This window comes from Brachyistius frenatus, unplaced genomic scaffold, assembly GCF_029030835.1.
Source record: "Brachyistius frenatus isolate BFR_SWC_R1_liver_20210118 unplaced genomic scaffold, ASM2903083v1 Contig_291, whole genome shotgun sequence".
Taxonomy (NCBI): Eukaryota; Metazoa; Chordata; class Actinopteri; family Embiotocidae; genus Brachyistius; species Brachyistius frenatus.
In genome coordinates, this window is record NW_027210890.1 from 271,182 (window position 1) to 298,070 (window position 26,889).

The window sequence follows — 26,889 nt, forward strand, 5'->3', positions numbered from 1 at the left end:
CAAGTATTCATTATTTTGTACAGAAGAGGTAGCAATCTGGAAATAATAGGACAGTAGAATAACAAATAACAAAAGTAAAAAGAATAAATGAATAAAATAAAAATAATTAATATAGATGCATTTAAATACATACCTGATGCAAAAATATCATAGGAGAAAAAGATATATACATAAAAATAGCATGTTATTCCTCTTCAAGAATGTCTTCATGCAGTTGGACAGTTTTGTTTCTTCTCTCAGTTTTAATCCGTTTGAGAGTCTTTAACATAATAATAATAATAATAATAATTATAATCTTTAAATTCACCCAAAAATCCGGTGAAGTTTGGGGGGAGATTTTTGACATTCTACATTTTTGAGTGAAAAATTCATAAATTTATAATGAACTCAACAATTACGATTTTCATGTTCAAAATATGTGATAACATTTTTACATTTAATTTTAATATTTACATTGATTTGACCCGTTATATATTATATATTATATTATATTATATTATATTATATTATATTATATTATATTATATTATATTATATATATAATGTTACATTCTAGACCAGAAAACAATAGAATGTGTACAATAGTAAAAATAAATGTATTAATGATTCTGGAGAAGAAGACATTGGTTGGATGGATATCGTGTCGTTATAAGTAACTTGACACCGGACGCTAAAGACAATGACGACACACACAGGCGCCTGGACATGACGACATAGGTCGGCGACAAGCGATTTAGCTAGCTCAGTGACGGCTACTCGAAGAAGCGGAGCTAACGTGAAGTCTCCGTCGTCGGCAAAGTCCGCGTCACGCCACGGAGACAGCAGGTGGGAACAACGCGTTGCTTTTCAGGTCCCCGCTTGGCAAAGCGTGACAGTTCTACGTTCACGGCAGCACCGGAGTGTAATCTCCGGGAGCGTGAGCTCAGCTAGCCAGCTAGCCGTTAGCACCGTGCCTTTGTGGTGCGGCGAACACGTCACGCGAAGCTCCGTTTAAAACTCGTGCAACACAGCGGTTCTGATTCTGGGTCGAACCGGACGGCTGCTGGACCCAAAGTCAGGACATCTAATGAACCACCGGGAACTCGTGTTCGGTTCGGCGCACTTTACCAACTCCAGCAGCTCTGAGATTCACACGTTTAAAGCATCTCGTCGCGCCTTGTTGTCACATCACGACTTAAATACGAGGTGGAAGGAGAACCGGCCGGAACCAGAACCCAGCTGGTTCCGTTCCTGTGAGATGGGTCACTGCCCGATGGCTGTCGACTGATCTTCTTCCAGTCAGGTTTTAATCCCACAAACTGAATCTCATTAAACTTCTGCTCTCCGCGGCGTTAAACCGGCAGGATTTAGACCGGAGTCTGGTGACGACGGGAAATGTTCCGAGTTTAAAACAGGAGGTTTAAAACAGGAGGTTTAAAACAGGAGGTTTAAAACAGGAGGTTTAAAACAGGAGGTTTAAAACAGGAGGTTTAAAACGGTTTAAAACAGGAGGTTTAAAACGGTTTAAAACAGGAGGTTTAAAACGGTTTAAAACGTGAGGTTTAAAACAGGAGGTTTAAAACGGTTTAAAACGTGAGGTTTAAAACGTGAGGTTTAAAATGTGAGGTTTAAAACAGGAGGTTTAAAACAGGAGGTTTAAAACGCGAGGTTTAAAACGGTTTAAAACAGGAGGTTTAAAACGGTTTAAAACAGGAGGTTTAAAACGTGAGGTTTAAAACGTGAGGTTTAAAACAGGAGGTTTAAAACAGGAGGTTTAAAACAGGAGGTTTAAAACAGGAGGTTTAAAACGGTTTAAAACGCGAGGTTTAAAACGGTTTAAAACGCGAGGTTTAAAACGGTTTAAAACGCGAGGTTTAAAACGCGAGGTTTAAAACAGTTTAAAACGCGAGGTTTAAAACAGTTTAAAACGCGAGGTTTAAAACGTGAGGTTTAAAACGGTTTAAAACGTGAGGTTTAAAACGTGAGGTTTAAAACAGTTTAAAACGCGAGGTTTAAAACGGTTTAAAACGTGAGGTTTAAAACGGTTTAAAACGTGAGGTTTAAAACGGTTTAAAACGTGAGGTTTAAAACGGTTTAAAACAGGAGGTTTAAAACGGTTTAAAACAGGAGGTTTAAAACAGGAGGTTTAAAACGGTTTAAAACAGGAGGTTTAAAACGGTTTAAAACAGGAGGTTTAAAACGGTTTAAAACAGGAGGTTTAAAACAGGAGGTTTAAAACAGGAGGTTTAAAACGGCTTAAAACGCGAGGTTTAAAACGGTTTAAAACGCGAGGTTTAAAACGCGAGGTTTAAAACGGTTTAAAACGCGAGGTTTAAAACGGTTTAAAACAGTTTAAAACGCGAGGTTTAAAACGTGAGGTTTAAAACGGTTTAAAACGGTTTAAAACATTAGGTTTAAAACGGTTTAAAACGTGAGGTTTAAAACGGTTTAAAACGTGAGGTTTAAAACGGTTTAAAACGTTAGGTTTAAAACGGTTTAAAACATTAGGTTTAAAACGGTTTAAAACGCGAGGTTTAAAACGGTTTAAAACAGTTTTAAACGCGAGGTTTAAAACGTGAGGTTTAAAACATTAGGTTTAAAACGGTTTAAAACGTTAGGTTTAAAACGGTTTAAACGGTTTAAAACATAAAACGTGAGGTTTAAAACGGTTTAAAACGTGAGGTTTAAAACGGTTTAAAACGCGAGGAACGTTTACTGTTAATGAGTTTCCGGTTCAAGTGACCTCTTGAAAGCCGCTTGTTTGATCTGTCAGCTGCTGTTCCAGATGTTGGTTCATCATCATCATCTGCATCCAGCAGCGTGAAGCTGTCGTTCCTTTCAGGGTGTCTCTCCTCCATCAACCATGACAGACAACAAGCGCCTCGCCTTCTCCATCATCCGCTTCCTCCACGACCAGCTGCACTCGGGGAACCTGAGCTCGGGCGCCCAGGAGAGTCTGGAAGGTATGAACACACGTTTGTTCTGTACTAGTTGATCATCTCTTCTAATATTTCTACTTCCTGTAGAAAACATCTTTGTTTTCTTCATGGAAACTAAATCTGCCACGATCAGTTTGCACAAATGAAAAACATAAAATAAAATATTGATGTTTTCATTTGTGTTGAATCAGCTGGAAGTAAAGAATCATCGTTGTTCGTTACCTCAGAATAAACCTTGGCTGCAGGCTGCGACCTCACCACTAGATGGCGCTGAATGCTGCTGCTTTAAATAAAAGTCACATCCGACCCAAACGAAGAGTTTGCGTGTTTGACGTCGTCGCGTGACGTTGACGTGTTCTCGCTGCTCCTCAGTTGCCGTTCAGTGTTTGGAGACGGCGTTCGATGTTTCCACCGACGACCAAAGTCTCTCCGTCCCCATGACGTTACCGGAGATCTTCGCCTCCGCCACCGCGAAGGTACACTCACGCTGTCATTTCATCCTCAGACGTTTTAAAAAAATTTAAAAACATTTTTTTCCTTTTGTCTGAAACTCATAAGATGTTAAAAAAAAATTACCAAAATACAGAAAATGTCAAACCTGCAGAAACATCAGATTAATCCGTTTTAACGTTGTGTAGTTAGTGTGTACTTAGTGTGTAGTTAGTGTGTACTTAGCATGTAGTTATTGTGTAGTTAGCGTGTCGTTAGCGTGTCATTAGCGTGTAGTTAGTGTCATTAGCTTGTAGTTAGTGTCATTAGCGTGTAGTTAGCGTGTACTTAGCATGTCGTTAGCGTGTCGTTAGTGTGTCATTAGCGTGTCGTTAGTGTGTCGTTAGCGTGTAGTTAGCGTGTCGGTGTCACACCTGACTGTTTTTTTTTTCGTGTCTGTTTTACGACAGTTTCCAGCTCAGTCGCAAGTCAACAACAACTCGACTCCGGACTCTCCGAGCGAGGACGAAAGATCCGAGGCAGAGAGGCTGAAAAGTGACGGTGAGACGACGGAGCGGTTTTGTTTGTTTCATTTTAAGACGTGTTATCGTCAGTTTGAGGATTTAAAAGAGGAGTTTTTAGGAAGCTCAGCTCTAAAATAAAGAATCAAACAACCCTGAAGAGATTATTAACTCACAAACTAAATATAATTCAACCGTGTAAAAAGGTCCTAATCCTGAACTTCAGCTGTTATCAGGAGAGAACAATGTTGACCAGTAGGGGGCAGCGCAGCAGGTGAACGAGGTGCTCTGTCTCCACAGGTAACGACCAGATGAAGGTGGAGAACTTTGCTGCTGCTGTTGAGTTTTACTCGAAGGCCATCGCCATCAACCCTCAGAACGCCGTCTACTACTGCAACAGGTCGGTTCTTCCTCATCTCCGTCAGAACGCTCGGGCTCAAAAACACACGACCTGAGATGCTTCACTGTAACTCCCAGTGTCTTCAAATAAAATCGTGTCATGAATTAGTTCCCAGTTCAGCTCGTGATCGATGAGGACTCCTGCCTGAAGCTCATCATCTCTATAAAACGTTGTTTCCTGAATGAACCTTTGTTGATAAACTTGAAGACGCTGAATTTCACAGAGGAAACGGAAAAGTATGAAAACCACAAAATGAATGAAATAAAGTTAATGGTTAGACCTGTTCTCCCTGCAGGGCTGCAGCCTACAGTAAACTGGGGAACTACGCAGGAGCCGTGCAGGACTGCGAACAGGCCATCAGCATCGACCCCAACTACAGCAAAGCCTACGGACGGATGGGGTGAGACTCCGCCTCCTCCCTCTGTCGGTGCTACGATGGCAGACGGGAGCTTCGTAGCTCCTGCTGACGCTTTTCTGATCGTCCATCAATCAGTTTTTCCTCCTCGTCTTTCAGCTTGGCTCTGGCCAGCCTCAACAAACACACAGAAGCAGCCGGTTACTACAAGAAAGCTCTGGAGCTGGACCCCGACAACGACACCTACAAAACCAACCTGAAGATCGCAGAGGAGAAGATGGAGACGTCTAGTCCGGTAAGAAACAGACGAGATGAGCTTCCTGAGCGGCGGCGTGGTGACGGAGGCTCCGTGGTGACGTGAATGTGTTTCTCTCAGACTGCAGGGATGGGCGGAGTGGACCTGGCTGGTTTACTCAGTAACCCCGGCTTCATGAACATGGTGAGTGTTTGTTCTCCAACTACAGATTTTAATATTTGGGATGTTTAATCCAACGGACACAAACGGAAACATTCATTTGGGCCTCTGCCTCAGAGCAGACAGTAATTTTTATGATGTAGTTCTCAGTGTGACCTGATGGGGGCGGTGTTGTAGTTCTCAGTGTGACCTGATGGGGGCGGTGTTGTAGTTCTCAGTGTGACCTGATGGGGGCGGTGTTGTAGTTCTCAGTGTGACCTGATGGGGGCGGTGTTGTAGTTCTCAGTGTGACCTGATGGGGGTGGTGTTGTAGTTCTCAGTGTGACCTGATGGGGGCGGTGTTGTAGTTCTCAGTGTGACCTGATGGGGGTGGTGTTGTAGTTCCCAGTGTGACCTGATGGGGGTGGTGTTGTAGTTCCCAGTGTGACCTGATGGGGGTGGTGTTGTAGTTCTCAGTGTGACCTGATGGGGGTGGTGTTGTAGTTCCCAGTGTGACCTGATGGGGGTGGTGTTGTAGTTCTCAGTGTGACCTGATGGGGGTGGTGTTGTAGTTCCCAGTGTGACCTGATGGGGGTGGTGTTGCTGTGTTAATGTGTCCGTTTCTCTCTGCAGGCGTCGTCTCTGATGAACAACCCTCAGGTCCAGCAGCTGTAAGCCCCGCCCACTTCATCAGTCGTGGTTTCTTCTCTGGTTTTGTCGGTGTTAACTTCCTGTCTCCTCTCTGTCCTGCAGGATGTCGGGGATGATGTCTGGAGCGTACGGCGGGATGGGAGGAGGAGGAGGAGGTGGTGGATTAGGAGGAGGTTTAGGAGGACTAGGAGGTGGAGTAGGAGGTGGAGTAGGAGGTGGAGTAGGAAGTGGAGTAGGAAGTGGAGTAGGAGGTGGAGTAGGAAGTGGAGGCGGTGGAGGTCCCGGTCCCGGTCCCGTCCCCGGAGCTCCAGGAGGCGGAGATTTATCAGGACTGATCCAGGCGTACGTACCTGAGTGCAGGTGTAAAGCTGCGGTTTGATGACGTCATCAATGTAAACGGGTGTTTTTGTTGTTGTTTGTGTCACAGAGGTCAACAGTTCGCACAGCAGATGCAGCAACAGAACCCCGAACTCATCGAACAGCTGAGGAGTCAAATGCGCAACCGACCGCCGAGCACCGGTAACGAGGAGCAGCCGTGACGCTCGCACGGTAAGTACACTAAAATAATACCCATAATCTCTTTTAGATGCTTTACTGCCACCTTCTGACAGGAGTAACACATGACAACCAGGCGCCAGTAAAAAAGGGAAATAAGGAAGAAGCACAGACTGTTTATAAATGAGTTCGTAGCTTCAAGTCTGAAAAATGCAGGTTACAGCTTGTCCAAATATGGTCACTTTATAAGAAATGTGTTCAGACAAATTCAACCTTCTTTTAAGTAAACATTAAAATTCAATATAAAATAAAATGCTAACGTGTAGTTAAATCATAATTCCCTCGCAATTAAACCTAAAGCTTCCTGCAGATTTTCCCATGAAAAGCCTTTGAGCTACTGAGAGGAACAGTTTATGGAATAAAACTGTGAACATGTCCTCCTTTATTCTGACTGGTATTATTCTATTTCCTCTGAATGTTTCCTGACTCTACTTCCTGTCTGTTTCAGATTGGACATGTTTGTGAGGGGGAGGAGCCGAAAGCACCGTCTGAACTTTTTTTTTTTTTTTTCCGTTCCGATCTGCATCATCGTAACTCGAAGGACTAAAAGGAAGTTTTGTTTTTCCATCACTGAATAATTCCTGCATGAGAGCGACAGCGAGGTCACCCAAAAAAAATAACTCCACCCACTTCCTGCGGCTCTGTGTGTCTTCAGGAGGACGATCGGATCAACAACTGGTCGACGACGCTCTGACAGGAAGATCGATCGCAGACGTTCAACAGCTGTAGAAGCTGGAAATGTCTTTTTCTTCCTCTAAAAACAACACAGTGTAACATTTTGTTGGTCCTGTGTGTGTGTGTGTGTGTGTGTGTGTGTGTGTGTGTGTGTGTGTGTGTGTGTGTGTGTGTGTGTGTGTGCGTCAGGGTTAATTTAGTGTAAATGAGTGAGGAACTCCTCGGTCACATGGAGCAGGGAGGAGGCAGCAGGGAGGCAGTTTGAACACAGTTTAAATAAAAAAGAGCATCTCAACATTTTACTTCCTGTCTGACGTCTCATTCAGTTCCTCACACCCAATCACCAGGCTTCACAACCAATCACAGGCTTCACAACCAATCATAGGCTTCATAACCAATCACCAGGCTTCACAACCAATCACGAGGCTTCACAACCAATCACAGGCTTCACAACCAATCACGAGGCTTCACAACCAATCACGAGGCTTCACATTAATGAACAGAAGTCGTACGACTCGTCTCTTTGCTGCTGCAGGCGGTCTAAAGAAAATAAATCACGTACAATAAGAAAACCCGGCTTCTAAAATGACGTAGAAATCTGTTTTTTATTCACGCTGTTCTGCTTCTAACTGCTAAAAAAACACAAAACGATCAAACAAATACACACAACAACAACAACAACAACAACAAACGGGACAGTGACGCAAAACAAAGAAGCACAACGGAAAACCACAAAGACGCCGAACGAAGGCAACGAAGACGAGTGATGCAAATCAAAGATGATGCAAAACAACGCCGACAAAAACCACAAAACGCAACCGACAGACGACGAACGCAAAACACAAAGACGTGGGCAGGTTAGAAGGAAGAGAAGAAGATGAAACGAACAAAAACCATAAATATACCTTCATCTTTATCAACATTTAAAAAGAAAAACACTTCAAATTCTGGGCAACACATTTTGCACGTTTTTTTTTTAAAGAAAATCTTTAAACATAGAAAAATAAACACATTTATTGTACTTTTTATATTGAATTTGAGAAAAACATTTCTTTCATGTTTTTTTAATTGACACTTTATCAAATGTATGAATAAATAACGCTGTGGTTACACTTAACATGTCTAAACTTTCTTTTAAGGCTTATAAACATTTGATTTTGACCTACATTTGTAAATCACTTATCGAAACGGTCCCGGTCTCTGGTGACGTCATCAGGACACCCACCACCACGGGGTAATGACGTAGACGCGGAAGTGTTTGTAATGCACCTGCTGCGGAAGAAGGCGGATGTCGGACAGGTAAACACGCGCTCCCACGGCTCGTTCGTGCTTCAACATGTCGCTGCTGAGATGAAGTCTTCGTTCCTGCTCAGCGAGCACAACATCCGGGTTCCTCTGACCGCAGCGACTTAGCTTCGTTAGCTGCTCGGGAGCTAACCAGCGTTAGCCGCTGTTAGCCTGTCGGACCGGAAATGTTTGTTTTATTGACGCGGTGACGTTTTGTTTTACAAACTGGAAGCGATCAAGTTATACACGTAAATATATGTTGTTACAGATAGTGACGTCATATATTGTAAATAGATATAAATTGTCGATAGTTACAAAGCGAGATTAATGCTTTATTTTGAAATTCCCTACAGGAAGCGGTGTGTATTTAACGTTTGTTTCCGGCAGCGCCGACATGAACATCACGAAGATAACTGAGAATGAACTCAGCTCCGGTTCGTGAGCGTTCATCCGGTTCGTTCATCCGGTTCGTTCATCCGGTTCGTTCATCCGGTTCGTTCATCCGGTTCGTGAGCGTTCATCCGGTTCGTTCATCCGGTTCGTTCATCCGGTTCGTTCATCCGGTTCGTGAGCGTTCATCCGGTTCGTTCATCCGGTTCGTTCATCCGGTTCGTTCATCCGGTTCGTTCATCCGGTTCGTGAACGTTCATCCGGTTCGTTCATCCGGTTCGTGGACTTTTACGGTGTTTCCGTCTGACGGACGAATTTAAAGAACAAACGAGTGAATCTCAGTCAACACTGAAAAAACACTTCCGGCTTTTACAAATGTTATTTTGACCGCAGCAGCCGGTCGGTTCTGATCCGGTTCCGTAAGAGAACCCGGTATGTAGCTGAAGTGAAGGGACATATGAGGAGGCATTGTTATGAAAGCAGGTCTGACTTCTCGGTTCTGGTTCGTTTTGGGTCCAACAGGTGAAGATGCCTTTTCTGGGTCAGGATTGATCAGAATTTCCCAGCATGCCTTGTTCTCCCTCACGTCGATCACATGAATCGCTGTGAGCAGATCGTCCTCTGAAGAACCGCCGTGATGTCCTCCCGTTAGGATGTCCTCCCGTTAGGATGGACATCCTGGTGGCCAAGACGCTCGGCCTGCTGGGCCTGTTCGGACTCATGCTGGCCGGCGTCCTGGTCCCGGTGCGCCTCCTGCTGGCCGACCACGATAAGATGCAGCGCTGCAGGAGGTCGGTGTCACTCTGCAACTCCTTTGGAGGAGGAGTGTTTCTGGCCACATGTTTTAATGCACTGCTGCCAGCTGTTAGAGACAAGGTACACACACACACACACACACACACACACACAGAAACACACACACACACACACACACACACACACACACACACACACACACACACACACACACAGAAACACACACACACACACACACACACACACACACACAGAAACACACACACACAGAAACACACAGAAACACACACACACAGAAACACACAGAAACACACACACACAGAAACACACACACACAGAAACACACACACACACACACACACACAGAAACACACACACACACACACACAGAAACACACAGAAACACACAGAAACACACACACACAGAAACACACACACACAGAAACACACACACACAGAAACACACACACACACACACACACACACAGACACACACACACACAGAAACACACACACACACAGAAACACACACACACACACACACACACAGAGAAACACAGACACACACACACAGACACAAAAGTCCTTCTACACTTGTGGGGACCGTCAGTGATGCATCACATGTTCCTGAAGTCAGCTGATCTTCAGACATTTTCACCAACCAGGTTCATTTCGTCGCTACTAAACTTTCACTATTATTAATTTTTTATTTAATTATTAATTAATAACAATTTATTGTTATATTAATATAAAAATCATATATATAATCTGTCTTTACCTTCTTTTATGGTTTCATGATTGACGATCAAGTCAGATCCTTTGAAAAAGTGTTTTCCCAGAACTCGAAGCCGGCGGTGGTTCTGTTGGACCCGGCCCGATCGGATCTCCACCAGCTGTTCACTGTCAGCTGCTTCATGAGCGTTTGATGGAAACGTGCGTTCCCGTTGATTAACGGCGACCCGGTTGTGGTTGGTTCCTCCTCAGGTGGCCGACGTGTTGCGGCAGCTGCAGATCAGCAGCGACTACCCTCTGGCGGAGACGATGATGATGTTGGGCTTCTTCCTCACCGTGTTCGCGGAGCAGGCCGTCCTCACCTTCCGCAAGGAGCCGCCGTCCTTCATCGACCTGGAGACCTTCAACGGCGGCGGCTCCGAAGCCGGCAGCGACTCCGAGTACGACACGCCCTTCATCTCGCCGTCGCGCGGCGGCGGGCGCGCCCACGGGCACCAGCACGGACGCGTCGGCCCGGCCGAGCTGGCGGGGGCGGGGCCTCTGCGGCTGGCCGGCCTGGTCCTCGCCCTGTCGGCGCACTCGGTGTTCGAGGGCGTGGCGCTCGGCCTGCAGGAGGACCGCGCCAAGCTGGGCGGCCTCTTCCTGGGCGTCGCCGTGCACGAGACGCTGGCCGCCGTCGCCCTCGGCGTCAGCGTGGCCAAGGCGTCGCTCGGCATGAAGGACGCCGCCAAGCTGGGCGTGACGGTCAGCCTGATGATCCCGCTGGGCTCGGCGGTCGGGATGGGCGTGGAGGCGGCGCGGACGCTGGCGGGCGACGTGGCGTCGGTGGTTCTGCAGGGACTCGCCGCCGGAACCTTCCTGTTCGTCACCTTCTTCGAGATCCTGTCGCGAGAACTTGAGGACAAACGGGACCGACTGCTCAAAGTGATCTTCCTCATCCTCGGGTACGCCGCGCTCGCCGTGCTCGTCTTCATCAAGTGGTGACGGACAGGAAGTGACCGACGTGCGGAGACGCCAAAGTAAAAGGCTTCGTCTATAGTGAAGGTTCGCGAACATCTGGAGCATCTGAAGGAAACGGCTCCTCAAACGGCGGAAAATAATTCTTAAATCTGACGTCGTTATCAACGTTCTTCACTTCCTGCTGATGTCAGCCAGCTGTGAGGCTCCTGAACATCTGGAATCACTGACTGAAAAACCTTCTTACAGCTGCTTCGTAGTTCGTTTGAAGCCATTTATGAAATATTTACATGCTGCTTAGAAAAAGTGCTTCTGGAGTTTCTCGACATATTTTATAAAGTTTCAGTGAACAGATTCGTCGGACCTTCAGGAGGAACTCGTTTCAGGAGGAACTCGCTTCAGGGGGAACTCGTTTCAGGAGGAACTCGCTTCAGGAGGAACTCGCTTCAGGGGGAACTCGTTTCAGGGGGAACTCGTTTCAGGAGGGGAACTCGCTTCAGGGGGAACTCGCTTCAGGGGGAACTCGCTTCAGGGGGAACTCGTTTCAGGGGGAACTCGTTTCAGGAGGAACTCGTTTCAGGGGGAACTTGTTTCAGGGGGAAGATGATGGATGTTTGTTTTCAGCTCTTTTAAGGAGACATTCAATATTAAAATTATAATTTTTTCTTTTTCCAAGATAAAAACTCCGGCCGACTGCGACATCATCAACGATGCGTTAAAGTAAACCGTTAAAATATACGTTTGTTCGGCGTCACAAACAGCTGTGAACCCAAAGTTTTCTATCTTTCTGTGTTGTTGCTGTAAAACTGCCCTCCGACTCAAACCAACTGTTTCTCTTCCTGCTGCTTCGAACTGTGATCGAATTAAAACCAGATTATTCTCAGACTGGAGGTGTTTGAATCTTCACTGTTGTCGTAGTACAGCCTCACGACCACCAGAGGGCAGCGCCAAAAAACATCTCCCACGGACTACTTGCTGTCCGATGCTTTGATGACCTGCGTCACATGACACGGAGCTAAAATGTTAAAAACACGAGCCCATGGATATCTTTGTTCATCAGATATCTTTGTTCATCAGATATCTTTGTTCTTCAGATATCTTTGTTCATCAGATATCTTAGTTCATCAGATATCTTTGATCATCAGATATCTTTGTTCATCAGATATCTTTGTTCATCAGATATCTTTGTTCATCAGATATCTTTGTTCATCAGATATCTTTGTTCATCAGATATCTTTGTTCATCAGATATCTTTGTTCATCAGATATCTTTGTTCATCAGATATCTTTGTTCTTCAGATATCTTTGTTCATCAGATATCTTTGTTCATCAGATATCTTTGATCATCAGATATCTTTGATCATCAGATATCTTTGTTCATCAGATATCTTTGTTCTTCAGATATCTTTGATCATCAGATATCTTTGATCATCAGATATCTTTGTTCATCAGATATCTTAGTTCATCAGATATCTTTGTTCATCAGATATCTTTGTTCATCAGATATCTTTGTTCATCAGATATCTTTGTTCATCAGATATCTTTGTTCATCAGATATCTTTGTTCCAACCAGACTGAACTAGCTGATCAGTTTAGTGTTTCTATGTTCTGTATTTATTCAGTTGGAGACTAGAAATCCTCTCTGTTGCTAGGGTGGTTGCTAAGGGTCCGACTACTTCCTGGAGTAGGAAACATTACCCATGTTTCATAAAAGTCTAATGATTGTTTTCCAGTTCTTAGTCGTACCCCGTGTGTTGCCATGGAAACGGAGATCACACCCACAAAAAGTTTAATGTTTTGAGAGTGAATTTTCCCCACAATACGAACACATTTAGATAGTTTTATTTAGTTGGACCTGCAGCACACGAACTGTGACATCATCATCAGTGGGTTAGGGTCATCAGTATTTTGTCCTTTTCTTTCGTAGACCCGCCGTAACCGTGGCGACGCTCCTTCAGCAGCATCTTCACCTCCCGGCAATTCCGATGAAGTCGCCTCGGTCAGTTTTCCAACTCAGCAGCTGGAAGTCGATCAGCTTTGCCGAACGCAGAAATGATGTCAGAGCGCCGGAGTCTGAAGGGGCCGGATACGCTGACCCCTGACCCCTCCCTGACCCCTCCTCCGACCCCTGACCCCTCCCCTAACCCCTCCGCCGACCCCTGACCCCTCCCCTAACCCCTGCCCCGACCCCATAGGCCAGCAGGAGTGTTGTTGCCACGACAATAGGACCGGCTGCAGCAGCAGGACCAGATGCCACAAACAAAAGGCGTGAGGGTTTTTCTTCCACCTCCTTCTAAGCCTCTTAGTTCCTGTAAGTCCGCCTGGCTGCTGCGCTGCTCCGATCGGTGATCGTTTAATCCTTCGGTGAAAAAGGTTTGGCCGCGTCTTTGTCAGGCTGCCAGCCGCACGCACAAACCCACCAATTTGGACGGCATGGATGAGGTGCTGTTACCGAGCGGCGGGGAGGAGGCGCCATCAGAGAACAGTTCACAAGCCGCAGGAGACGAAGGGAGGACGATGGGGGACGGAGTGAAGACTTTCCTGCGGGGGAAGAAGGACCTGCGACAGACCATCAGGGATTTCTGTCGGAGGAACGCGCTGCTGACGCTGTCGATCGTCGCCGTGGTCACCGGCTGCACGCTGGGCTTCATGCTGAGAGGAACTCACCTGTCCACGCAGGTACGACTTCATCTTAAACAGCATTTAAAACAGCAGCTTCCTTATTCAAACTTCCCTTTAGATTCTCACATCAGGATTCACCTGCTTTAAAACGTCTTCAGAGGTCCCGTCAGGGTTTCACCGACCATGTCACACTTTCTTTAATCGGTATTCTCACGTAATATTTAAACTCCGTCAGATTCTCTTCCACCTTCCTGTTGAAGACTTTTTCTTTAAAACGTCTTCTTCGCACCTTCTTTAACTTTCAGCTGCTGCGTTCATACGTTCCAGTAAATGTGATGTCAGTAGACAGCTGTCCGTCTCAGCTCCTTCAACATCTCTGGTTTTATACGTTTTGTTTCGCACATTCTTTGAAGTTCAAAACGTAACATTTTGCAATCAACTAAATTCTTCTTCCAAATTTTACCAACTAGTTCGAACATGTAACATTTTTGAACTCTCCTCACTTTGGACTTATTTTTGTCGTCAAACTCAATCTGTCAGTTTGTTTACAACCGATTCCGCCTCGCGAGCTCGTGGTTCGTAGGTCCTGTTACGGGATGGGTGATGGTGAGAATACCGTTGCTAGGCAACAGCAAGGTGGAGGGCGTCTAGAAGCCACAGAGACAGTATTTCTCTGATAGTTATTAAATTACAAAGAAATGTAGCTAACGTTCCGATATGTAAAATTACCATTCAACAAAAAATGAACTTCCACTTATCTCCAGTTATTTCTGTAAAAGCAAGTTACGTGAAAAAAAAACGTGAACTCGAAGCTCTCCGAAGGTTCTGGGTCAGAGAGAGGAAACGCCACCAGAGGGCAGCGTTCACACGGACGGCAGTTAAATGCAGTGGAATTTGCAGTATTACAATAAAGACAAAAACAAATTGCAGCCTAAAAAGTATTTTTTCCATTTTTTAAAGAGATGTCAGTAAAACTGCAAACAAAGTTGTTTTAATTCTTTGTTATGAATTTTAGAAAAGATAGTTATATTTCTTTTCATTACATTTTTATTTATATCTTCATTATGTTATCTCTGATGTGGGCTGCCAACGTTAGCATGAAATACAGTTAATAATGAATGAAACACTCGTAAACGCCATCAGACGTTAGCATGTCGTAAAATAAGATAATAAAGAAACTTCAGTCAGACAAATATGAAAAGATAGTTCACTTCTTTTTGGTCGCTACAATTTTTGAAGGAACCAAATCAAATGTATTTCTATGCTAATTTCTTCTAAATAATGAAGTTTAATTTCAGTCGGTTTGCTACCAGATTAAACATCAGTTCTTTGTTTCTCCATTTGAAATGATTTATCATTAATCACAGAAGTAGATCAATAAACTGGATCATTACAACATTGTTTCCTCCTCTGAGGACTCATTTCTCTGAGAAGTTCCTGTGTTGAAGTTTCTCTTCAAAACGTTTCCAGGAAACGTGAAGGAGACTGAAGCGTTAATTATCTGGAGGCGGCGCTATTCTGGTAGAAAACGTGGTCGGGGAGCTTTAACAGCGTCATTAATCCGTCCGTGTGACGAGACGCACGCAGGACGTCTTCCTCACGACAAATGACTGAATCAGAAACGTCTTTATAATCCAGAACAGTTCAAAGATGTATTGAAGTAAAGTTATATTTTGTCAAACTGTCTTAACAAGACATCGACTGCTCAACATTTCTGGATCACTTAACATTCAGCTCTGAAACACGTAAACAGGAAGTTCATCTTCAGAGGATTTTTACTTCATTACAAAAATCCAAAACAAGAGCTGAAAGTCACATCACATCATTTGACTCTTTGTTTTGTTCTTTAATCTCTGTCACGCCTGAACTTTTACTCAAATGTATTTATTTAGAAATAAAATCAGTCTAAATAAGAAGTCGCTGATTCATGCTGCACGTTTTCCTTAGTTTGTTTTAATGGATTTAATTCTGTGTTGACACCAACAGGAATTCATCTCTTACTCTGTAAATAAAGATTGTGATGTAATCTGTGCAGCGTTTGAGCTGTTTAAACAGCGCCGGTTGTTTCCAGGAGGAACTGATCTCTTCTCAGTTCACAGCCGACTCTCAGCTCAGACGTTTAATATCCACTGAAGTAAATTACGTCATTCTGACGCTCGCCGGCTGATGACGGGTCAAATTCTCTGGTTGCAGCTTCTCGGATGTAAATATTTTCTATTTAACATGTTTTTAAAGGTTTTAAAAGCTGATTAGACAAAAACAAACAAACAACAAGCTGAATGTTAATCTGTTGTTTTTTCTGCACAATCAACTCACAATTACAGAAAATAACCGTTAGATGTATTTAAGAATATTCAAAACACAATTTGCTAAAAATGCAGTGTAGCAAGCTTGGTGCTACCGGGATCTGTCCTGGACACAGACGACACGCTCAGCCGTACGTTCAGGTGTAAAATGCTTTTTATTTGCCCGGCCCATACACCAATGTTCTCGTGCAACCGCTTCCTCCTCCTCCTCCTCCTCCTCCTCCTTCTCCCTGCTCCCCTTTATTAGGGGAGAGCTCATCAGTCCACCTCCAGCTCAGCTGTGCTCATTACACCGGCCCGGCACCGTTCCCTGAACCACTCCTCCCACTCTCCACCCCCTGCAGCTGAGCTAACCACACCCCGCCACCACATGTAACTTTAAGACAAACAAGCTCTGTATGAATTAAAATAATAATTCAAGTTGTTAAAACAGGATTCAGACCAGAAACAGGTTAAATGTCGTACATACAAACCTCCTGTGATCTCTGCTCAACTTTCATTTTGAAAAAAAGGCAATTAAACTGGTTTGTTTTAAGAAACGTTATTTGACGGATTTATTTGGAGACATCGTTTTCTTAAAATATAAATAATCGTAAATAATATTTTATATTGTTTCACTTATATTTACTTTTATATTTTGGGGCCTTTGTGCTGAACTTCATAGAAAACACGTCACATTTTAAGGTTCTACTCATTTCATCTCGATCTCTATCTTCTATAGGGATTGACTGTGTTGCCATGGTGACCAGCCGTCTTCAGCCTGCCGTCATTCTCTGTCAGGAGCTGATGGATTAAAAGAATTACTTCCTTAATTTTGTTTACTGTGCAGCCTCAACTCGCCTCAGTCTGAATGTTTGTTTGTTTGTTTGTTTGTTTTACTTCTAATAAGATCATTTTATTCGTCTTTTTTCATCTCCGCAGGCCAAAATCTACTTCTCTTTTCCGGGAGAGCTGTTGATGAGGATGCTGAAGATGCTCATCCTCCCTCTCATCACGTCCAGGTAGGTCCGCTGATTCATAAACGTGTAGTTCAGGGTACCTGAAGCATCTTAAAGGACGGTTTCTCGGTTGGTTTGGAGCTCTGTGAGGAGAACCGATGACATCACGGACTGATTCAAGCTGCTTCATCACACGCTTCATGACGATGTCGAGGAGTTCATGTTCTCCGTCTCGTGAGGTGTTTACATGCACGCGGACGGTTGAGAAGCCCGACACCAAAATAAACAACTTGTTCTCATCACTCAGCTGATTTGTTCACGCTTTTACGAGTCGATCAGTAAATTCAGAGTGTCCCTGAACGCAGCACAGTGACGCACACAGAGGAAGCAGGAAGCAACAACCTTCAACTCTTCATCAACACGTTAACGTGACCGCTGGTACGTGAACATGCGTGATGTCACCGTGGAAACCTGAAACCGGAGCAGAGAAACAGCAGATTTTGGGGAACAGAATTTTCAACACCCCCGCTGACAGAGTGTTCCTGAGCCCATGCAGTGATTTCCACGACTGTTTTTGTGTGTAAAACTCTGTAAAAGGTCATCAGAGACCCTTGAAATGTTCAGAAAGTCTCCGGCGATGAAGCGATGAGGCGGGCGAGGTGTTCTGATGACATCACGTTTCAAGAGGGGTGGAGCTTCGCTGTCCAAGACCAAAGAAGGCGTGTGAGGTCAGGAGACACCAGGTGGGTTTTCTTTGTGTCACCGTGAATTCGTCCCCCAGAGTCAGACTGTCAACACCGAGTTCCACCGGGACCTTCTGAGGGAAACATTCACTGTTAAACCACCTGCTTCAAAAACAGACATGATTCTGTGGTGGAAATCACTGCGTGGGCTCAGGAACACGTGTTGATTTCTCTGTTGACATCACAGATGAAATCACTGTGCTGCGTTCAGGAAAACTCTGAACGTATTGATTGACACATATTTTCATCAACATCTTGGTTGACAGTTACAGATTGATGGAAGTACGGAGCAGTGAGACCGCGTTGCTCCACAATCACAGCGTGACTTCACGTTCTCCGTCTGCAGTGTAATTAGCACAACTTAAAACTTCCCCCAAACGTAAATAACAAATAACGTGAGAGAAATTATTTTTATGTATTAGAACGAAAATAATTTAAAATCCCAAAGTCTGAAAAAAACAATTCAACACAAACAAAATTCCGCGATGGCTTTTCTCTTTCAGTTCAGCTCTGTGGACGCGGACTCTTGTTTTTTGAGTGAGGCTAACAGTTTCCCTTCACTTCCAGTCTTTGTGCTAAGCTAGGCTAACAGTCATCCTCCCTCCGTGCAGTTTAATGTCGAGTCTGTCGTCGATGGAGTCGAAGGCGTGTTGTCGGATGGGCGTCCTCACCGTCACCTACTACCTGTGGACCACCTTCATCGCCGTGGTGGTCGGCATTGTGCTCGTCATCATCATCAAACCCGGCGTGGGGACGGACATGGAGAGCCACCGGCTCGGCGGGGGGCCCGTCATGACCTCGGCCGACGCCTTGCTCGACCTCATCAGGTGAGAGGGGTCAAAGGTCAAATGGATGCGGGGGTGGGGAGGGGCTCTCTGGGTCCAGGATGATCTGTATGGAGGCCATAAACTATATAAAAGTGGACGTAGCTTCAGGCTCTGAAACATGAGGCCTGAAGCCTTAATACCAGCGAGTGCCACTAGAGGTCGGCTCTGATGCAGAAATGCCTTAAACTGCTGTTATGTGGTACCAGCCCAGTGTGACGTCACCGTGACGTCTGTGAACTGTTTAGTAAAGAGTAACGATCCCGTGACTCTGCGCTCCACAGGAACATGGTTCCCTCCAACCTGATCGAGGCGACGTTCCAGCAGGTGAGACGACGCCACGTTAGAGTTCCTCGCTTTTTCGTAACGCTCCTCGTTTCGCTTCGTGTAACGAACCCTGACTGTGTTTCTGCAGTACAAAACCGACCTGATCCCCATCCTCAAAATCCCGACCAGAACCGTCCAGCCCAACTTCGTCTACGTCATCCCCGACGACAGCGAACCCAAAGGGCGGACGGTGTACCTGGAGCTGACTCCGCCCCCCGAGATCACGTACAAGACGAGTCCCGGCAGCAGCCAGCAGATGAACGTCCTCGGCATCGTCATCTTCTCGGCCACCATGGGTGAGGGGGGGATGGTGTGTGTGTGAGGGTGGGAGGGGGGAGGGGAGGGTCAACGCGTGGTTGGTGGAACCAGAACCGTCCATCATTCACATCTCTGATGTAAATAAAAACAGAATGCAAATCACATGAACTCATATTTTATTGCAGATAGACGCAAAACAACATGTTGAAAAGGAGAAATATTCTTGTTTGATAAAAATATTTACTTATTTTGAATTTGATGGCAGCAACACATCTCTGAAAAGTTGGGACAGGATCATGTTCACCGCCATGTTTTAACAACACTCTGTAAACGCTCGGGAGGAGACCAGTTTCTGGAGTTTAGAAAGTGAAAGGTGTGTGTGTGTGTGTGTGTGTGTGTGTGTGTGTGTGTGTGTGTGTGTGTGTGTGTGTGTGTGTGTGTGTGTGTCTGTCTCTCTCTATGTATGTGTGTGTGTTGTGTGTGTGTGTTGTGTGTGTGTGTGTGTGTGTGTGTGTGTGTGTGTGTGTGTGTGTGTGTGTGTGTGTGTGTGTGTGTGTGTGTGTGTCTGTGTGTGTGTGTGTGTGGGGGGGTCTATGTGTGTGTGTGTGTGTGTGGGGGGGGTCTATGTGTGTGTGTGTGTGTGTGTGTGTGTGTGGGTCTGTGTGTGTGTGTGTGTGTGTGTGTGTGTGGGTGTGGGTCTCTGTGTGTGTGTGTGTGTGTGTGTGTGTGTGTGTGTGTGTGTCTGTGTGTGTGTGTGTGTGTGTGTGTGTGTGTTACAGGTCTGCTGCTAGGCAGGATGGGAGAACGAGGAGCTCCGCTGGTCAACGTGTGTCAGTGCATCGACTGACTGGATATAAAACACAGACTGGATATAAAACACAGACTGGATATAAAACACAGACTGGATATAAAACTACAGACTGGATATAAAACTACAGACTGGATATAAAACTACAGACTGGATATAAAACTACAGACTGGATATAAAACTACAGACTGGATATAAAACTACAGACTGGATATAAAACTACAGACTGGATATAAAACTACAGACTGGATATAAAACACAGACTGGATATAAAACTACAGACTGGATATAAAACTACAGACTGGATATAAAACTACAGACTGGATATAAAACACAGACTGGATATAAAACTACAGACTGGATATAAAACTACAGACTGGATATAAAACTACAGACTGGATATAAAACTACAGACTGGATATAAAACACAGACTGGATATAAAACTACAGACTGGATATAAAACACAGACTGGATATAAAACACAGACTGGATATAAAACTACAGACTGGATATAAAACTACAGACTGGATATAAAACACAGACTGGATATAAAACTACAGACTGGATATAAAACTACAGACTGGATATAAAACTACAGACTGGATATAAAACACAGACTGGATATAAAACACAGACTGGATATAAAACTACAGACTGGATATAAAACTACAGACTGGATATAAAACACAGACTGGATATAAAAAAACTGGATATAAAACACAGACTGGATATAAAACTACAGACTGGATATAAAACACAGACTGGATATAAAACTACAGACTGGATATAAAACAAGACTGGATATAAAACACAGACTGGATATAAAACTACAGACTGGATATAAAACACAGACTGGATATAAAACTACAGACTGGATATAAAACTACAGACTGGATATAAAACACAGACTGGATATAAAACACAGACTGGATATAAAACACAGACTGGATATAAAACTACAGACTGGATATAAAACACAGACTGGATATAAAACTACAGACTGGATATAAAACACAGACTGGATATAAAACACAGACTGGATATAAAACACAGACTGGATATAAAACAGACTGGATATAAAACACAGACTGGATATAAAACTACAGACTGGATATAAAACTACAGACTGGATATAAAACACAGACTGGATATAAAACTACAGACTGGATATAAAACTACAGACTGGATATAAAACTACAGACTGGATGGATATAAAACACAGACTGGATATAAAAAACTGGATACAGACTGGATATAAAACACAGACTGGATATACAACCACAGACTGGATATAAAACACAGACTGGATATAAAACACAGACTGGATATAAAACACAGACCGGATGTAAAACATAGACTGTATATAAAACTACAGACTGGATATAAAACTACAGACTGGATATAAAACTACAGACTGTATATAAAACTACAGACTGGATATAAAACTACAGACTGGATATAAAACACAGACTGGATATAAAACTACAGACTGGATATAAAACACAGACTGGATATAAAACACAGACTGGATATAAAACACAGACTGGATATAAAACTACAGACTGGATATATATCACAGACTGGATATAAAACACAGACTGGATATAAAACTACAGACTGGATATAAAACCACAGACTGGATATAAAACTACAGACTGGATATAAAACTACAGACTGGATATAAAACTACAGACTGGATATAAAACTACAGACTGGATATAAAAGACTGGATATAAAACACAGACTGGATATAAAACTACAGACTGGATATAAAAACACAGACTGGATATAAAACACAGACTGGATATAAAACACAGACTGGATATAAAACACAGACTGGATATAAAACTACAGACTGGATATAAAACTACAGACTGGATATAAAACACAGACTGGATATAAAACTACAGACTGGATATAAAACACAGACTGGATATAAAACTACAGACTGGATATAAAACTACAGACTGGATATAAAACACAGACTGGATATAAAACACAGACTGGATATAAAACACAGACTGGATATAAAACTACAGACTGGATATAAAACTACAGACTGGATATAAAACACAGACTGGATATAAAACTACAGACTGGATATAAAACTACAGACTGGATATAAAACTACAGACTGGATATAAAACTACAGACTGGATATAAAACTACAGACTGGATATAAAACTACAGACTGGATATAAAACTACAGACTGGATATAAAACTACAGACTGGATATAAAACTACAGACTGGATATAAAACTACAGACTGGATATAAAACACAGACTGGATATAAAAACTGGATATACAGACTGGATATAAAACTACAGACTGGATATAAAACTACAGACTGGATATAAAACACAGACTGGATATAAAATATAAAACAGACTGGATATAAAACTACAGACTGGATATAAAACTACAGACTGGATATAAAACTACAGACTGGATATAAAACTACAGACTGGATATAAAACTACAGACTGGATATAAAACACAGACTGGATATAAAACTACAGACTGGATATAAAACTACAGACTGGATATAAAACACAGACTGGATATAAAACACAGACTGGATATAAAACTACAGACTGGATATAAAACACAGACTGGATATAAAACACAGACTGGATATAAAACTACAGACTGGATATAAAACTACAGACTGGATATAAAACTACAGACTGGATATAAAACACAGACTGGATATAAAACACAGACTGGATATAAAACACAGACTGGATATAAAACTGGATACAGACTGGATATAAAAATCACAGACTGGATATAAAAACACAGACTGGATATAAAACTACAGACTGGATATAAAACACAGACTGGATATAAAACACAGACTGGATATAAAACTGGATATACAGACTGGATATAAAAACACAGACTGGATATAAAACTACAGACTGGATATAAAACTACAGACTGGATATAAAACACAGATGGATAAAACTACAGACTGGATATAAAACTACAGACTGGATATAAAACTACAGACTGGATATAAAACTACAGACTGGATATAAAACACAGACTGGATATAAAACACAGACTGGATATAAAACACAGACTGGATATAAAACACAGACTGGATATAAAACTACAGACTGGATATAAAACTACAGACTGGATATAAAACTACAGACTGGATATAAAACACAGACTGGATATAAAACTACAGACTGGATATAAAACTACAGACTGGATATAAAACACAGACTGGATATAAAACTACAGACTGGATATAAAACTACAGACTGGATATAAAACTACAGACTGGATATAAAACTACAGACTGGATATAAAACTACAGACTGGATATAAAACACAGACTGGATATAAAACTACAGACTGGATATAAAACTACAGACTGGATATAAAACTACAGACTGGATATAAAACTACAGACTGGATATAAAACTACAGACTGGATATAAAATTGGGGGCGTGTCTGTTTGATTGACAGGCCTGTGGTGCAGTCAGGTTACAGCTATCGGTGGATTGTTTCAGTTCGTTGCGTGTGAATGATGAAGCCTCTGTTGGCTCCGCCCCCCCTTCAGGTACTTCCCGTTCGGGATCATCTTCCTGGTGGCGGGAAAGATCCTGGACATGCAGGACCCGAGCACGCTGGGTAAGAAGCTGGGCTGGTACGGCATCACCGTGCTCGCCGGCCTGTTCGTGCACGGACTCGTCCTCCTGCCGCTCTTCTACTTCGTCCTCACGGGGAAGAACCCGTTCAGCTTCATCCGCGGGCTGCTGCAGGCGATGGTCATCGCCCTGGCGACCTCCTCCAGGTGAGTCCGGCGCCCCGCGGTTCCTCTGCAGGTTAAAGTTCGGTCCTCTGACCGGCGTCTCTCTGCAGCTCGGCCACGCTGCCCATCACCATGAAGTGTCTGCTGGAGAACTGCCACGTCGACCGGCAGATCGCCCGCTTCGTGCTGCCGGTCGGCGCCACCATCAACATGGACGGCACGGCGCTGTACGAGGCCGTGGCGGCCATCTTTATCGCTCAGATCAACGACTACGAGCTGGACTTCGGCCAGCTGGTGACCATCAGGTAAATATTTGTACACAAACAGGTCACGTCCAAAAGTAAACAAGTAAACAAACAGTTCAGTTTCAGTCACGTGTTAATTATCCCGTCTCGCAGCATCACCGCTACGGCCGCCAGCATCGGGGCCGCCGGGATCCCTCAGGCCGGCTTGGTTACCATGGTGATCGTACTCACATCAGTGGGTCTGCCGCCAGATGACATCACGCTCATCGTGGCCATCGATTGGATCCTGTAAGTATCGTCGCGTATTCTGAAACGAACGGAAGATTCCTCAGAGGTCTCGCTGCGGTCTGACGGCGTCCTCCCGTCGTCCCCCTCGTCCCTCCTCGCCCCCTCGTCTCCGTCTCCGTAGCGACAGGTTTCGGACGATGATCAACGTGCTGGGCGACGCCCTCGCAGCGGGAATCATCGCCCACCTCTGTCGGAAGGACTTCCCCCTCAGCGCAACAGGAAAGGTACAAAAACACATCAGTCAGACTCCAGAGCGAGGATGATTGACAGCTGTCAGGGACGAAGAGTATCACCGTTGTTCAACAGACAGGAAGTGAAGAAAGACGAGATGTTACTTCATTCCTTCATTCATGCCTGTTGAATCTAACAGATCAAATTTCAGCGTTCGCTGACGTTGGCCTGACGACATGAATCTTCCTGGTTTCGTTCTCAGCAGACGTCGTACGGGACGCAGAATCCTCACAACAGGTCTCACAGCGTGGACGTGCCGATGACGGAGACTCACGCGCACGGAGACGCCGTGTTTGAGACGACGGGCGACTCGGCGGACCGGAGACACACCCACACCGTCTACTACAACATCTGCCAGGTGTGATCGGGAGGGGGCGGAGCTACATAAACACCGCCCGGTCCGGTCGGACTTTTTCGTGCCATCAGAGCAGGAACGTTCAGCAGACTTCCTGTTTCCGGTTCAACTCACCTCGGAGATCTACAGGTCAAAGGTCACGTGGGTCGTGACCTGAATTTCAGCGGAGGATTTTCAGCGGGACGTCCGGACCGGGACGAGCAGGAGCCCGATGTGCACCAGAGGATTATGGGTACGTAGCACCCACCTGGGAGCACTCGCAGGTTCTTCGCCCGGTCCGACGGCGCCACCTGAAGGACAGCTACGACGAGGAAAAACATCTGTTCTGACAGATGTTCCTGTAATAACTCGGTTCTCTGATGCCTGTTTGTTTTCCTCCGCGGATCACCGACAGCTGTCATCTGATCGATAATCTCGCGGATTCATTAGAAATCAAAAACTGACGGACTGATCGCTGCGACGTCGACAGGAAATGATGTCATCACAGACGCTACTCTGAGTTTCATAAAACCAGATTCATTCCAAAGATAATTTATTCAGAAGTCAATCGTATGAAGCAGCGACCGACCGATCAGATGCTTCCTGTCGAGTTTCCATCGGATCAGACGGGAAATCACTCCGAAAAGTTTCCCGCCTTTTTTCCCATTTCGTGGATTTGAAGAAGTTTCAGAGCAAAACATCAGTTTCTCTTAAAACTTCATTAGAAAAACACATTCGGACGATAAAAAAGTTTTTTGTTTTTTTTAACTTTATTTTCCAAATCATAAACAAGTATACAAAACACGTTGCAGCTCACGGTATCCATGGCAACATGACGCCACTTCCTGTTCCTTGTAAACGTTTTGCATTTGTTCGTACGTGAAAACCTTTTAACGTTTACTAAAAATACAACAAAGAAAGCAAAACAACTAAACTTTTTCGGAGTTTGAGCGACTGAAGGACCAAACGTCTCCTCCGATTACCTCTCAGGTGGGAACAGCAGCTGCGATCTGATTGGCCAGTGCTCGGCGCCCTCACAGGTGACGACTGAATCTAAGTGCTCTTCTTCTTCTGTGTTTATCGGCATGCTCTCTCACCGGCTTCCTTCGAGGTCGACGTGCATTATTTTCTTGTTGTTGTTGTTTTGACTTTTGAATGTTGCGAAGTAAACAAAGTGCTGAAGGACGCTGTGACCTCCTGATTGGTCGAGTTTCTCCGAAAGATTTAAGAAGTCTCGGAGGGAAAATATAATCAGACTGATTTCTGGCCACTTAAATTTACCTTGAAATAAGAATTCCTGCTCCAGAACATCAAATCTGTGTACTGAGATTATGAAACTAACGCCCGTGATTCATGCTCTAATTTATGGACTCACTTTATTTAATTCGTACTCTTGTTTTAATATTTGGTGCTGTTGAATTATTAAATCTCAAATACACTAAAATTTCAAATACTTTCAATTCATTAATGCCCTTAAATACCATTAACAGTTCACACAAATTGTTAATTCTTAACAGTGTTTTTGATATTTTAACATAAATTTTACACTTTTAAATGGAAAAATATCAAAGTTTTCTTCCATATTTCTTTTCAAACTGCATTTAAAACCTCCTTTAAGATGAGTAGATAACGCTGCAAGGATCAAATCAGCTACAAAAAATATAAAATATGATTATCTGGTTCCATCTCATGAAATGAGGCGAATTTTTTTTTTTTTAATTGAACGTCTTTTGACTTTCAACTGTCGATCAGATGAAACAACTAAATTATTGACTCGCTGCGGCCATTTTTCTATTTGTCTATTATGCAACATTTTGACAAATGCCTCGACTACATTTCTGTGACAGATTATTTTGGTGTCATAAAGAGGCTTTAATGTTATTTGTATGTTTTAAGAATCAAACATTAGAAGCAACCACAGAAACAGCTGCTCAACCTCACTTACGATGACTCAAATATTTCGTACGTTTTGGCGAAGTGCCACTTCAACGTTCTGTTTAAAGCTAGCTGTCGTTTTGAGTTAGAGTTCAATGTGAAAATGTCGATTTCTGCCTTAATCCGACTGTTTATTTAATAAAGCCTCAATGTTCATCTGCCAACACACTCAATCAACCCGACAAACCGTAGAAGTCGTTATCAAACCACACCAGAACCAACTGCACTCGCGTCTATTTTT

At 43.8% G+C, this 26,889-nt stretch overlaps 3 protein-coding genes across 6 annotated transcripts; all 3 read left to right on the forward strand.

The window, feature by feature from the left end:
- Positions 1–699: 699 nt before the first annotated feature.
- Positions 700–7,200, forward strand: sgta (small glutamine rich tetratricopeptide repeat co-chaperone alpha). 3 transcript variants are annotated; one of them, XM_069722426.1, is made up of 12 exons: positions 701–825; positions 2,822–2,942; positions 3,291–3,394; positions 3,818–3,908; positions 4,169–4,268; positions 4,564–4,668; positions 4,783–4,918; positions 5,000–5,062; positions 5,651–5,688; positions 5,771–5,907; positions 5,938–6,010; positions 6,096–7,200. In XM_069722426.1, exons 2-12 carry the CDS (start codon positions 2,843–2,845, stop codon positions 6,205–6,207), a joined length of 1,059 nt encoding a protein of 352 aa, XP_069578527.1. In that variant the 5' UTR covers positions 701–825; positions 2,822–2,842; the 3' UTR covers positions 6,208–7,200. The 3 variants fall into 3 exon arrangements, with proteins under 3 accessions (XP_069578526.1, XP_069578527.1, XP_069578525.1); XM_069722425.1 differs by having other exon boundaries at positions 700–825; positions 2,799–2,942; positions 5,771–6,010; XM_069722424.1 differs by having other exon boundaries at positions 5,771–6,010.
- Positions 7,201–8,137: 937 nt separating this feature from the next.
- On the forward strand, positions 8,138–11,905 carry LOC138635102 (zinc transporter ZIP3-like). Of its 2 annotated transcripts, none has more exons than XM_069722427.1 (3): positions 8,138–8,197; positions 9,098–9,451; positions 10,316–11,905. In XM_069722427.1, the coding sequence occupies exons 2-3, from the start codon at positions 9,245–9,247 to the stop codon at positions 11,045–11,047; spliced, it is 939 nt and encodes a 312-aa protein (XP_069578528.1). In that variant the 5' UTR covers positions 8,138–8,197; positions 9,098–9,244; the 3' UTR covers positions 11,048–11,905. The 2 variants fall into 2 exon arrangements, with proteins under 2 accessions (XP_069578528.1, XP_069578529.1); XM_069722428.1 differs by lacking the exon at positions 8,138–8,197 and adding an exon at positions 8,919–9,007.
- Positions 11,906–13,394: 1,489 nt separating this feature from the next.
- On the forward strand, positions 13,395–25,953 carry slc1a8a (solute carrier family 1 member 8a). Its single transcript, XM_069722437.1, is given in 11 exon segments — positions 13,395–13,698; positions 16,869–16,948; positions 18,240–18,455; positions 18,737–18,779; positions 18,868–19,075; positions 19,817–19,900; positions 23,408–23,657; positions 23,726–23,920; positions 24,014–24,148; positions 24,270–24,372; positions 24,582–25,953. Coding segments are annotated over 11 exon segments (1,722 nt in total). The 5' UTR covers positions 13,395–13,452; the 3' UTR covers positions 24,744–25,953.
- Positions 25,954–26,889: the final 936 nt, after the last annotated feature.